This window comes from Orcinus orca, chromosome 16 (assembly GCF_937001465.1).
Source record: "Orcinus orca chromosome 16, mOrcOrc1.1, whole genome shotgun sequence".
Classification (NCBI taxonomy): Eukaryota; Metazoa; Chordata; class Mammalia; order Artiodactyla; family Delphinidae; genus Orcinus; species Orcinus orca.
In genome coordinates, this window is record NC_064574.1 from 23930850 (window position 1) to 23944828 (window position 13979).

Below are 13979 nucleotides of genomic sequence, written 5' to 3' on the forward strand. Positions count from 1 at the left end.
ATACCAAGACTAACCATTGTCTGGTGTGTCTCTGCATTTTGTTTTACTTGGCTGTGTACATAGTGTACATAAAGGACAGAGGGTCCAAATTTACAACATCTAGTCTTCCTAGATGTTAAAGAGGTTGCCAGTGTATGACAAAAATAGCCGATAAATACATTGTGTACACTTTGTGTTAAAATTCATAGGAAAGACTTCTGAAAACAACTGGAGGAAGTAAAATTGTTAAAATCCCCTCTAAGCATTACAGATGCTTATTCTTGTCCACCAGGTTGATAGAGATGAGAAGGGGAAGCTTCTAGGCCAGAGTGTTCCTGTTTAGGAGACACTTTGTGACTATAGCCTTTGTGTGCAGTTTCTTCAGTGCTACTACGTGTATACATAGTGGACAAACTTAAATCTGTATTTGAAACATCTAATCTTTCTAGATGTGTAAAAGTACACAACATATGTTGAAAATAGAGAGTTAAAAGTAACACCTTTTAAAGTATTTTTTTTCTGTTAATTCATAGGAATGGTTGTATTGGGGGAGTGGAAATTGTTAAACTTGAGTCTTGGAGCGTAAGCTGACTATTCACTGGGTGGTGGGGAGGCGGGGAGCAGACAGGGAAGGAAGTACACAGAAGGGATCTGTGCCCATGAGTCTTTAGACAAGTTCAGATTGTCTAACCATTGTTCTATTTGTGTGTTTTAGTTAATATTGCTGTGTATTAAAGAATAAGCAAGTCCTAATGCCCAAAGTATATTAAAAGTAGAGGTAGTAAAATAACCCCTTAATAAATGCCCTTTTGTTGGTTTTTAGGAAGGGCTGTGTCTTCTGGGAGCGTCTATGTTAATCCACCTCTTGGAGCTAGATATAGTCCTGTACTTAGTTGCTGATATGCTGGAGGATGGGTGAGAGGAAGGGTGAAGGGAAGGGCTCTTAGCTAATATCTCCATATCTAGAAGACAGTTTTAGGTTATAACCATAGGTCTAAATGTGCATTTTTGTAAAGTACCAATGCTTACTATGGACAAGGTTCATTCATTATTTTGCAACATCTAGGCTTTTTAGGAGTCCTGAGGTGACAATGTATGATAAAAAGTAGAGCTAGTGAATTAACCAATTTGTAAATATCTTTGTTATAATTGGTAAAAAAGTAGCATCTTGGACATGGAATTGTTAAACCATCTGAGAAATGTACACCAGGACTTGTTCATTAGGTTGGCAGCAGAGGGGCAGAAGGAAGTATAAAAGGGAGGGAAGTATGTGGATGTATTCCTTTTTATATTTTGATGATAACCATTGATGTGTGTGCATCTCTTAGCTGTACTATAGGAATACATTGTTAAGTAATTCAGTAGAAATATACCTCCTTGCTAATACTTTAATAGTTTAGATCAGATAATGAATCCTCTTAAAAGCATTATACTTTGGGTACTCTGTTGCTTTATGTCTCATTTTTAATTGAACGTTAAGGGAATGTAGTATTTTAATCATAACTCTGCCAATATCTTTATCTAGAGGCCTGTTGCCATTTTTGTCTTCTCTGAAGTTTTTGTCGCCAAGAAAGGATTACATTTTTTTCCTTCCAGATTGAGTTGGTGTAGTGTATTTTTGGTTATCAAAATACTCATAGCTTTGGGACTTTGAAATGGTAAATATTCATGATGTGTGAAAAAGCATGATACATAACTGTATGATCTTAATTACATAAAAATGAATGCTTAGTTGTGTTTAAATACACAAACGAGACCTAGAAGGACACATCAAATGGTAGATTGCTTGTGATGATGAATGACTGTTTTTTGCTTCTTGTGTTCTTTGGTTTCCTATTATGCACATGTTAACTTTTAAGAAATAAATGTTATTTTGAAAACCTTAATGAAGTCTCCATAGAAGCATAGTGTCCACACCCTTCATGCCTGGGCTCTGAGGTATCTGAAGTGTCATGTCTTACGATGCCTTCCATTGCTTAGACATTAGCCCCGCTACCCCCAGCGATGTGCCTTGCTGTTCTAGGTAACTAGTTCTGCGCTTTGGTGATTCCAGCTTTACTTAAGCTATTCCTTCCGCCCATAGCGCCCTTCCCACGTTTTTCTTTTTTTTTTTTTAATCGATTTATTTTATATATTTATTTCTGGCTGCATTGGGTCTTTGTTGTTGCACGCAGGCTTTCTCTAGTTGGCGGCAAGCGGGGGCTGCTCTTCATTGTGGTGCGCGGGCTTCTCTTGCGGAGCACGGGCTCTGGGCGCGCGGGCTCAGTAGTTGTGGCTCACAGGTTCTAAAGCACAGGCTCAGTAGTTGTGGCGCATGGGCTTAGTTGCTCCGCGGCACGTGGGATCTTCCTGGACCGGGGCTCGAACCCGTGTCCCCTGCATTGGCAGGCGATTCTTAACCACTGTGCCACCAGGGAAGCCCCCCTTTCCAATTTTTTCATCTAGCAAAATCATTCTTTGTTGCCCTCTCAAATTTTGTATACAGCCTTGCCTACAAGAACCTGACACTCCAGAACCAAATGTCAGAAGTTAGGCCCTTTCCCTTGCAGCCCCTACTTATGCCTCTTGTATCAACATATGGAACCCACTTGTACTGTCATTGTTACCTGAAACTACTGGATTGAGCTCTGGCTTAAATCATCTTACCGCAGGGTGCAGCACAATGCCTGACACATAGTAGGTGCGCAGGAAATGTCCGTTGAATACAAAAGAGCCAAAAGCTCAGCTTTTCAGACAGTTGTATGGCGTAGCTGCTGCCGTCATCAATTGAATAGTCAGGGGTTCCCAGGCTGGCGGTTCCTATCAGCTGACCAAACCAGAGGGTGAAGGTTGGATGCAGCACCACCCACCCCAATCAGGCATCAAATATTCTCTAATGGAATACCAGAGGGTTTCTTACACCCAGCTTTGAGAGTGAAGAGACACTGGCCTCGAAATGTGGGGAGGTGGCATTTCTGGTGCTTCCCTGGGTGCTCTTGGTATAATATGGGTGGGCTGGGAGCCAGTGAGGGCAGGTAGAGGAGGCCCTTCCCATTGCCATCTTCTTCTGTTGATGCCCCTATGAGACAGGTGTTAGCTGACAGAGATGGGCTTCAGGGAGGCACATATGCCTGGAACCCCTGGCCTGGAAGGGGAGAACCGGGTGCATTTGGACAGCTCATCCCAGGCTAGGACTAGTCTGCAACCCCAATCCACCAGAGCTGGAGATAAAAGCTGAAGCTCTCTGTAATTAAAGGTGGAGTCACCCATAAAGGTCTGGGGGGTGGGGGGAAGGTAGGCTCATGAAGAGTTAAAGAGAAAAGGTTAGCTCTCAGAAAGGCAGTCTTGGACCCCCAGGCAAAACTAACCCTCAGTGGACAGAAGAGGAAAGTGAAGTCCAGAGAGGGGACAGGCCCCACTGGGGTCACACCTCATAAATAACATGTATTGCCAGGGAAAGAGCACTGGAAGGGAGTCAGAGGCCTCAGCTCGCGTCTGAGCTGTCTCACGAGCTAGGGAACATTGGCCACCTGATCCCCTCTGAGCCTCAGTCCCCTCCTCTGTAAATGAGGGGTTTGTTCTGGCTGGTTGATGAGGTACGCCTCTCCAGATCACATGCTGGGCTTTTCAAAGCCACAGAGTTCAGCAGCAGAGCCTGGGCCAGAAGCTTCTAAATCCCATTCTCTATTAAAAGGAAGCAGGGGCCCTGGAGAAATGGTTAATTCCAGGGCTGCAACAGGAAAGTACGAGATCATCCTGGAATATCCTGTGGCAGCAGAAAGCAAGAAAGTGCCTCAGAGAATGATAGGAACATGTCAGAAGGACCCCAGAAGCCAGCTTGAAGTGGCTTCCATCGGCCTAGTCTGTGGCAGTTTGTGCATCAAAATAGGAAATGATAATAACAAATACACTGAATAAAATAGGAAGCCATGAGTCCAATGCTGATATAAGTAAATGAATAAATAAACGGAAAGTATGATAAGGAAGGGAATATTTACATAGTTCCAAAGCACCTCCTCACAAAATACCTATTAAAAGGGAATAAGACACGCTCAACAGAGTGAAATGGCAACCTATGGAATGGGCGAAAATACTTGTAAATCATATATCTTGATATATCTAGAATATATAAAAAACTGACAACAAAAAAATCCAATTAAAAAATTGACGACCTGAATAGACATTCTTCCAAAGATGACATACAGATGGCCATCAAGCATATGAAAAGATGCTCAGCCTCACTAATAATTAGAGAAATGCAAATCAAAACCACAATGAGATGTCAACTCATACCCATTAGGATGGCTGCTAACAAGAACAGAACGACAAGTGTCAACAAGGATCTGGAGAAATTGCAACCCTTGTTCACTGTTGGTGGGATTGTAAAATGGTGCAACTGCTATGGAAAACAGGATGACAGTTTCTCAAAAAAATCAAAACTAGAACCACCATATGACCCAGCAGTCCCACTTCTGGATATACATCCAAGAAATTTGAAAACAGGTCTGAAAGAGATGTTTGCATATCCATGTTCATAGCAGCACTATCACAAAAGCCAAGAGGTGGAACCCAAATTTCCATCAACAGATGAATGGATAAACAAAATGTGGTATATACATGCCATGGAATATTATTTAGCCTTAAAAAAGCAAGAAATCCTGACACCTGCTACAACTGGGATGAACCTTGAGGACATTGTGCTAAGTGAAATAAGCCAGGCACAAAAAGACAAAGACTGTATGATTCTGCTTATATGAGGTGTCAAAAGTTGTCAAGTTCATAGAGACAGAAAGTAGAAGGGTGCTTACCAGGGGCTGGGGGGAGGGGGAAAGGGGAGTTGTTTAGTGGGTACAGAGTTTCAGATTTGCAAGATGAAAAAGTTCTGGAGATCTCTCTCACAATGTGAATATACTCAACACTCTTGAACTATACACGTAGAAATGGTTAAGATGGTAAATTTCATGTTATGTGGGGTTTTTTTTTAACAGCATACATACATTTTAAAATGAAAAGGAAATAAACAACAAGAGTAACTTTACAGTGGAGACACCATTTTCATCCAATAATAAGTTACCACCAGTAATGGGACAAATTGAAATCTTGCACCACCTGATAACATCCAATGGGAAGAACACAGCATCACTTCTGGGATTTCCTGCCGAAGATGCATAACCTAAATCGAACCATGAGAAAACATCAAACAGGCCCTTTCTTGTAGAAAGAACACTCTACAAAATAACTGGTCTATAATCTTCAAAAGTATCAAGGTCATGAATGTCAAAGAAAGGTTGAGAACTATATCCGATAGAAGGAAACCAAAGAGGCATGCCAACTAAGTGTACTGCACGATCGTGAACTGGATCCTTTGCTATAAAGGATGTTATTGGGACAACTGGCAACATGTGGATGGGCCCTGAGGATTCGATGGCTGTAATGTGTCAGTGATAATTTCCTGATTTTGATGGTTGTGGTTACATAAGAGAATGTCCTTGTTTGAGGAAATAAACACTAAATTATTTGGATGTGCTGATGCATCCGGTCCCAACTTACTCTCAAATGGCTTTTTTGTATTGTAACTGCAACTTTTCTGTGAGATGATTTCAAAATTTATAAAATTAAACAAAAAAGAAATGTCCATGATACTCTAAGTAAAAAATCCAAAATGTATAACACTGTGCTGTCCATTATGGTGGCCACTACCTACCTATAGCTATTTAAATTACTTAAAATTAAAAATTCAGTCTTCAGTCACATTAGCCACATTTCAAGTGCCCAGTAGCCATATATGGCTGGTGGACATGTATGATAGAACATTGTCATCATTGCAGAAAATTCTATTGGACAGAGCTGGTATAGCTTCTTCCTTTTTTTTTGGTTAAAATAATAAATAAGGAAATGGGTATGAGTATGTGAACTTTGAGAAGGTTACGTACCAAACTGTTAGTCAAGTTATCCTTGGGAGATGAGATTAGATGGGTGAAATAGTAGAAATGTTTCAATTCTCATTATATACATTTTAAAATTGGGGATTATGAAAAAAAATTTTAGAATTTTTCTAATATTTATATAGATAAATATCTACCTACCTACCTACTACCTGTCTGTCTATATTTTTAAAGCATGTTTTAGGAATTACTTGATGCCAGTGAAGTTTGCAGAGCACAGGCTCCAGACGCGCAGGCTCAGCGGCCATGGCTCACGGGCCCAGCCACTCCGTGGCATGTGGGATCTTCCCAGACCGGGCCACGAACCCGTGTCCCCTGCATCCGCAGGCAGACTCCCAACCACTGCGCCACCAGGGAAGCCCGCCAGTGAAGTTTTAAATGACCTTTCTTGTGATGAAGACCTATGAAAAGGGAATTTAAATTTCACGGCGCTACCAATAACGCTTGAAGAGGCAAATAGCTCATGGGTGCCTCCTGCTTCACCACGCAAAACAGGATCTTGCTGACTTCACTTGACATAACCCAAGAGTCCCAAACAAAGGGTCAGGCTCTAACTGCAATAGGACAGACTGCCATTAAACAGGAGGAAGAACTTTCTGACAGTATCAACATGAAACCTTAAGGACAAGGGATCATGGAAGACAGGATGTTTAAGAAGAGAAACAAACTGAGGTTTGGAGCCAAACAGGCCCAGGTTTGAATTCTGGCTCTTCTACCAAACCAGCTGTGTGAAAATGGGGATAATACTAACCTTGCATGAGTGTGCATGAAGTGCCAGGTGGTGTTACAACTGCTTTACGTGTGTTCTCACATCATCCTTAAATCCTTTTTTTTTTTTTTAACTGCTAAAAACCACACTCCTGATATTCACCCCTAAATGTACTTCTCCTACAGTCTTCTCTGTCTCAGGGAATGGCTACTCCATCCTTCCACTTGCTCAAACCAAAATCTTTGGAGTTATCCTTAGTTCCTCTTTCTCATTCCTAACATTCAGTCCTTTAGCAAACCCTGATCGATTCTACCATCGAAATATGTCCACGATCAGCCCCATCGAGACACCACCACAATCAATATGGTGATCTGAGCCACCGTAATCTCCTACTTGGATTATGGCACTGGCTTCCCAACTGTCCCCCACCCCCATCTCCCCATGCCACCCTCATGCTTAAACCCCAAGTCTATAGCCAGATCATATCACTCCTCTGCTAAGAACTTTCCAGAGGCTCCCTTCACATGATCATGAGCTGGCCTCCAGTCCCTCTCTGCCCTTGCCCTCTTTCAATTTCTCTCTCCTTTGACTCCATTCCAGCCACACCAGCCTTCTTGCTGTTATGCTTGAATGTGCTCTCTCTCTGCCTGGAACACTCTTGCCCCGATATCTGCATGGCTCATCCCCTCACTTCCTGTACTCATCAATATCACGGTCTTAGAGAAGCCTTCCCTGACTATCCTTTACAACGTAGTAACCTCTAACCCACCTCCATCCCCCAGATTCCCTGATTTTTCTTGTGTTCTTTAACCACTGACCCGGAATGTAAGCTCCTTGATGCCAAGGACTTTGGTTCGGTTTGGTGCTGTATCTCTAAAACCTGACCAGCTCTCTCTTCCTACAGCATGTCTGCTAATTGGAGATATACCGGTTGAAGTCATCTAGATTTTAGTTCAGTCCTTCCAGTTCCCATATGCTTCCCTATCTAATGGAGATGCCAGGAGCCTGGCAGCTAAGGGACAGAAGACAAGCACTGGCATAAAGGGAGGAGGAGGAGATAGGCAGCCAGCAGGTCCAGGGCTCTCCTCTCAAAAAGGCAGAGGACCGCATGAGCTGGTAATCATCGAAGCTGATAAGTTGTGTATGATAATAGAGCAATGTGCAAATGCAGAATGATTCACCGGTGAGAGCATTTTACATGTGCAAATCCCCCAGCTGCTGTGATCTGTTAAACTGAGAAATGTCCATATGTGGGACTCTTCTATTTCAACTCTGTGGGCAGGGCTGGCCTCCAGGTCGGTCTGCAAGTCTCACAGACCTACTGTCTGTATCATTTTGTCCCTGGGTCCCCTTTTTTCTCCCACCCCAGGTTTTTGCTTTCTGAGAGTCAGACTCTGAATTTAGTGTTTTATATGGACTATTTAAGTTAATCTTCATGACTTTATGAAACAGATGCTTTTATTATTCCCATGTTACAGATGGGGAAACTGAGGCAAAGAGCAGTTGCTTGCCTGCTGTGACGCAGCTGGTCGGAAGCAGAGCAGCCTAAATCCAGAACTCCTGCTCGTTATCCTGCTCCTTCTGCCCTGTGATGTCGGTGAGATCAGACAGAAGGACGGGAGAAGGTCTGGCTTTATGGGGAAGAGGCTTCCAGAAGAGCAATGAGCAATTCCTCTCCATCTCCACACAAAACAAGAAAAACTCTTGCACAGTAGCATGAGTTTTAAGTTATGACCGGAAGAAGGACTTTCGGACAGTATCTTTCAAGATAAAAACCTGCTCTCAGGAAAAGATATGGTCTCAGTTTCTAACCATTAAAATCATAGATGTCAGTGTTGTTAAGACTTAAAGACCATGAGTCCACCTCCTTCCATGTGATAAACGTGATAAGGCAGCAAAGGGGGAACAGCCCTCACCGGCAGCCAACCATTCTAGATACTAACTTTGTGGTGCCAGAAGGGACCCGAGGCCAAGAAGTCCAGAGCCAAGTAGAAACAGGCCCCTAATTTAAAGTACGCTGGGAGAAGGTAGCTCGCAGTAAAATAGGTAGGAGGCACTTTTTTTTTTTTTGCGGTACGCGGGCCTCTCACTGTTGTGGCCTCTCCCGTTGTGGAGCACAGGCTCCGGACACGCATGCTTAGCGGCCATGGCTCACTGGGCCCAGCCGCTCCGCGACAAGTGGGATCTACCCAGACCGGGGTACGAACCCGTAGTCCCCTGAATCGACAGGTGGACTCTCAACCACTGCGCCACCAGGGAAGCCCAGGAGGCCCATTTGAAAGAAGGGAGTGAAGACAAACTTCCCTACCCTCCTTGCGTGAGAAAAAATTTTGTTACTCTCCTCAGGGACTGAGCAGATTCTTCCTTTCAAATAAGGAAATACTATGTTTCTTTTTTTGCCTTGGCTGTCAGAGAGCTCAAAGCTAGATTTTACAATCATCAGGGCTAATGCTCATATTGATACAAATCTATATTGACTTCTTCCATTTTCTTCTTCATTTTAATTGTCATTTCTAGTGAAAAAGCATTTCCCCCCTTTTGCCCTGGATATCAGGGAGCTTCTCACCAGATTTTAAAATAAATTATTACCTAATTACAAAGTCAATTATAAAGTCAATTAGAGTTGTAATTTTTATTTTGAAATGATTTCACACTAAAATTGCAAGAATAGTGCAGCCAGTGTGGAAAACAGTATGGCAGTTGCTCAAAATATTAAAAATGGAATTACCATATGATCCAGCAATTCCACTTCTGAGTATATACCAAAAGAATTGAAAGCAGGGTCTCAAAGATATTTGTACATCCATGTTCATAGCAGCATTATTCACAATAGCCAAAAGATGGAAGCAACCTAAATGTCCATCAGCAGATGAAGGGATAAACAAAGTGTGGTATGTATTGTACATACAATGGAATTTTATTTAGCCTTAAAAAGAAGGAAATTCTGAAGAAAAACAAAAGGAAATTCTGATGCATGCTACAACATGGATGATTCTTGAGAACATTATTCTAAATAAGACATCTACAAAAAGACAAATATTGTATAATTCCACTTATTTAAGGTATGTAAAGTAGTCAGATTCATAGACAAAGTAGAACAGTGGTTGCCAAGAGCTGGCAGAGGGGAGTGGGGAGTGAGGAGTCATTGTTTAATGGGTACACAGGTTCACTTTGATAAGATGACAAGAGATCTGGAGATGGCTGTGATGATGGTTGAACAACAGTGTGAATGTACTTAATGCCACTGAACTTAAAAACATATTTAAAAATGGCTGTGAGGGTAAGTTTTATGTGTATTATACAATTTAAAATAATTTTTTAAAAGTTACAAGAATGAAGGATGAACTAAGGTATCTACCATCATTATTTTTGTAATCTGGTCAGTTAATAAACAGTGACTGCTTTCAAATTGGAAAAAAAAAAAAAAATTGCAAGAATGGTTCAAAGAACTCCTAAGTACCCTTCACCCAGATTCGCCAGTTGTTATCATTTTGCTATATATGCTTTGCTCTTCTAAATATACACACAATATATTTCTAAATCATTTGAAAGTAAGTTGAAGAAACCATCTCCTTTAACAGCCAAGGACCTCAGTGTGTATTTCCTAAGGACAAGGAGATTCTCTTACATAACCACAGTAAAATTACCAACATCAGGACATTTAGCATTAATACAGTACTATTATCTCATCTGTTGTTCATTTTCACACTTCACCAAGGGTCTCCATAATCCATTTTCTTCTTGATTCTGATTTTCTGTTGGGGTTGGAGGGAGGCTGAAGTACACCTACCAGACCCTGCCAATTTTACCAATGACGGTAGTGAAGCTCCAGAAAGGGAAGGAGCCTGGCTGAAAGACACAGCTTTTGTCCAGAAGTGCCGCCCTCCCAATAGCCCCAGGCTCTGTCCCCAGGGCTAAAGCCCACAGCCTTTAGAAGCCATGAAAAACCCTCTTTCCAGCTTTGGTGCTGCTTCTCAGCCACCTAGAAATTACTCGTCTTCATTGTCAGCTCTGAACCTGTGACTACAAATTCTGCAACTCGGCACCCTTGTGGTTAAACCCCTTAAATCCCCAAATGACAGAAAAGCATCATGGCAAAATAGCCTCTAGTGAGTGCGATGGAGGTTGCGAAGTTACCCATCTCACCCCTTAGACCTTCTGTAACAGGAAGGTAAGATTTTTCCATGAGTTATATAAAAGGAATAGAGGATTTAAAGAATGCTTTTTGCTTCCAACCCCAAGGAGGGATCTTAAACACTTCCTATAACAAATGCTGGCAATATCTCCTGTGTTTCTCAAATGGGTTTTTTCATTTTCCCCAAACAGTGGAAGCTATCAGTACTGGGGGCTGTATTTTTGGCTTCAGTGGCCTGGGTGTGCCTCTCCAATATGACTAGGCTTATTTACATATGGAAAATCATCCAGGAGGGTGAATATATTCTCTCCAGCACAGTTCCAGGGTTGTGTGTACAGAATTTGTTTTGAAAACAGGTGGCTCATCTGGGATAGCTGAGTGAGGATGGTGCCACAGTGCACACGCTGAGACGCTTCCTGCATGGGAGGGTGCTGGGGTGCAGTGAAGGCTCTCGGATTTCCTGGAGCAACCACCTGGTAGCGAGTGAGCTTAGACAAGGCCTTTGCCTCTCTGGGCCTCAGGCTCCTCGTCTGTCAGATGGGGACAATGCCACCTGGTTAGTTGCCAGGAAGTATTTTCAGGATAAGTGATAGCCTCTATAGAGTGCCTCACACAATGTGGGCACACAGGGAGCACTCCGTACCTGAGCCGGGCCCTACTCCCTTGAGACAGGTCACTATGGGCTTCCTGACCCTTGGATCTGTGCCAGGTGGGCAGTAAGAACCTCTGTAGCACTGAACATATATTTATTAGTTACACTTGTGTCAAGGGGTGTCATACTGGTTCCTTCTGAATGAACTCTTCTCCCAAATAAATCCTGATGCGACCTCCTCCCTGCCTGATTCTGATCCGCTGCTGTTTGTTGCAGAGTGTATGCGGAAGGGGAGGGATTCTGAAGCTCACAGCCCGGAGGCTGGGAGGCTGGGAGGTTCTCACACATCCCTCCCCACACTGTCCCACTCATTCTTCCTTCGAATAGCACCCTTGCCCACAGTGCATGTTAATGCTTTGGTGACCTGCCTCTGCTCTCTCCCTCCAACGCTGCCTCTTAATATTGACATTAACCATTTCACTTAGAGTGTGGGGTTCGGGTGAGATGACAGCCAGCACCCTCCTATCCCAAATCTCTCGGAGATGATCTTTATCATTGATTATGAAAGCTTAGCCTTCCAAAGCCTTGGCTTCCTATTCCACTGAAGGGGGAAGAGAGTCTCTGGATGGCCAAATTGACCTTGATCAAAAAGGTACTAATAGGACTTCCCTGATGGTGCAGTGGTTAAGAATCTGCCTGCCAATGCAGGGGACACAGGTTCGAGCCCTGGTCCGGGAAGATCCCACATGCCGCGGAGCAACTAAGCCTGTGCACCACAACTACTGAGCCTGCGCTCTAGAGCCCGTGAACCACAACTAATGAGTCCATGCGCCACAATTACTGGAGCCCACGCGCCTAGATAGCATGCTTCGCAACAAGAGAAGCCACCGCAACGAGAAGCCTGCACACCGCAACGAAGAGTAGCCCCCGCTTGCCACAACTAGAGAAAGCCCGCGCGCAGCAATGAAGACCCAATGCAGCCAAAAATAAAATAAATAAATTTTTTAAAAAAAGGTACTAATACCATCTAACGTGTATTGAGCACGTACTATGTACCAGGGACTTTACACGTGTAACCGAACATAACTAGGGCCTCATGCTGCCCACTGTCTGCTTGGTAACTGAACTCAAAGAAACAGCATTATTGCATAAAATCATAAATAAGAGCCATCCCCCCCCCCCCAAAAAAAAGGAGCTATTCAAATGTTTACTTGGTTTCTTAAGAAAATGCCAAAGGAAAAACACATTCTCAGTGCACAGAAAAGCTCTTTGAAGACCTCTTTGGGCATTTCTCATTCTCAAGTTCTTCTATCTGTTGCTTAGTAGCTTCAGAAAAAGATTTGCTCTTTCTCTGTTCCCCTCAAGACTTCCCAAAGCCCCAGCCCTCACAGCCTCTCCCCCTACATATGATGCCCTTGCTCCCAGGCTGCTCTTCTAGTCTAATTTCTCACCCACCGCTCCCCTAGAAAACTTGCTCTGCCTCCTATGCTGGAAGTTTTTTCTCTCACTTTCCAGGAAGCTGGACACAGTGGTCCTGGTGAATAAAATCCTCCCCCTTGCTGTTCATGTACCACCTCTTTTAATCCTCAACAGCCATTAAGTGGCAGACCTAGGATCTTAGCCCAAGTCATTAGACTCCAGTCAGATGCTTAGCAAGATGGCTGTCATAGAATAAATGCTCAATAAAAAGCTTCCCACCCCTTCTCTGGTCATGTCAGGTCTACTCAAAAACCTTCAAGGGCTCCCTATTGCCTAGAGCGGGGGGTCAGCAAACAATGGCGCACAGGCCAAATCTAGCCTGCCACCTGTTTTGTTTTGTTTTTTATAAAAATAAATTTATTTGTGTATTTATTCTTGGCTGAGTTGGGTCTTTGCTGTTGTGTACGGGCTTTCTCTAGCTGCGGCGAGCGGGGGCTACTCTTCGTTGCGATGTGCGGGCTTCTCATTGCGGTGGCTTCTCTTGTTGCAGAGCACAGGCTCTAGGCGTGTGGGCTCAGTAGTTGTGGCACGCAGGCTCAGTAGTTGTGGCTCGTGGGCTCTAGAGCGCAGGCTCAGTAGTTGTGGTGCACGGGCTTAGTTGCGCCGTGGCATGTGGGGTCTTCCCCGACCAGGGCTCGAACCCGTGTCCCCTGCATTCTTAGGTGGATTCTTAACCACTGTACCACCAGGGAAGCCCGCCTGCCACCTGTTTTTGCAAATAAAGCTTTATTGGAACACTAAAGCTGCGTTCACCATGCAGAGTTGAGTAGTTACAACAGAGACCATAAGGCCTATAAAACCTAAAATATTTATTATTTGTCCTTTTATAGAGTTTGCTGACCCTTGGCCTACAGAATAAGAGGGAATGCAGACTGCCTCTTATCCTCCTTTGGATCTGCTACAGAGCAAGTACTTAATAAATACATTTCAAATGAATGAACAAAATGTCCACACCATCATCTTGGAGCCACAGACCTACACACAAAGAGATCTCTGAATATAGTCAGACACCCTAATTTACCTGGTCCCCAAACCATGCCACCCTGTCCTTGTAGGTCACAGGCAGCCCTTCCAGGACTGCTGCAGACATCCCAGGCTCCTTGACCCTCTGGAGCTATCAGGGAAGTGGAGATGGTTAAGTCCACTGCTTCTCTCCTCTCT

General features: G+C 43.5%; 1 protein-coding gene across 2 annotated transcripts in view; it reads right to left on the minus strand.

Annotated features, from left to right (window-relative positions):
• Window positions 1–4902: 4902 nt before the first annotated feature.
• Window positions 4903–13979, minus strand: part of CNBD2 (cyclic nucleotide binding domain containing 2) — a 70131-nt gene continuing 61054 nt past the window's right edge. Inside the window, exon 13 of one of the 2 annotated variants that reach the window (XM_033433636.2) lies at window positions 4903–5131. In XM_033433636.2, the coding sequence (XP_033289527.1) occupies window positions 5098–5131 (34 nt within the window). In that variant the 3' untranslated portion in view covers window positions 4903–5097. Of the gene's footprint in view, window positions 5132–5151; window positions 6305–13979 lie in introns of those variants that run through there. The other variant, XM_049699073.1, reaches the window with a different exon arrangement.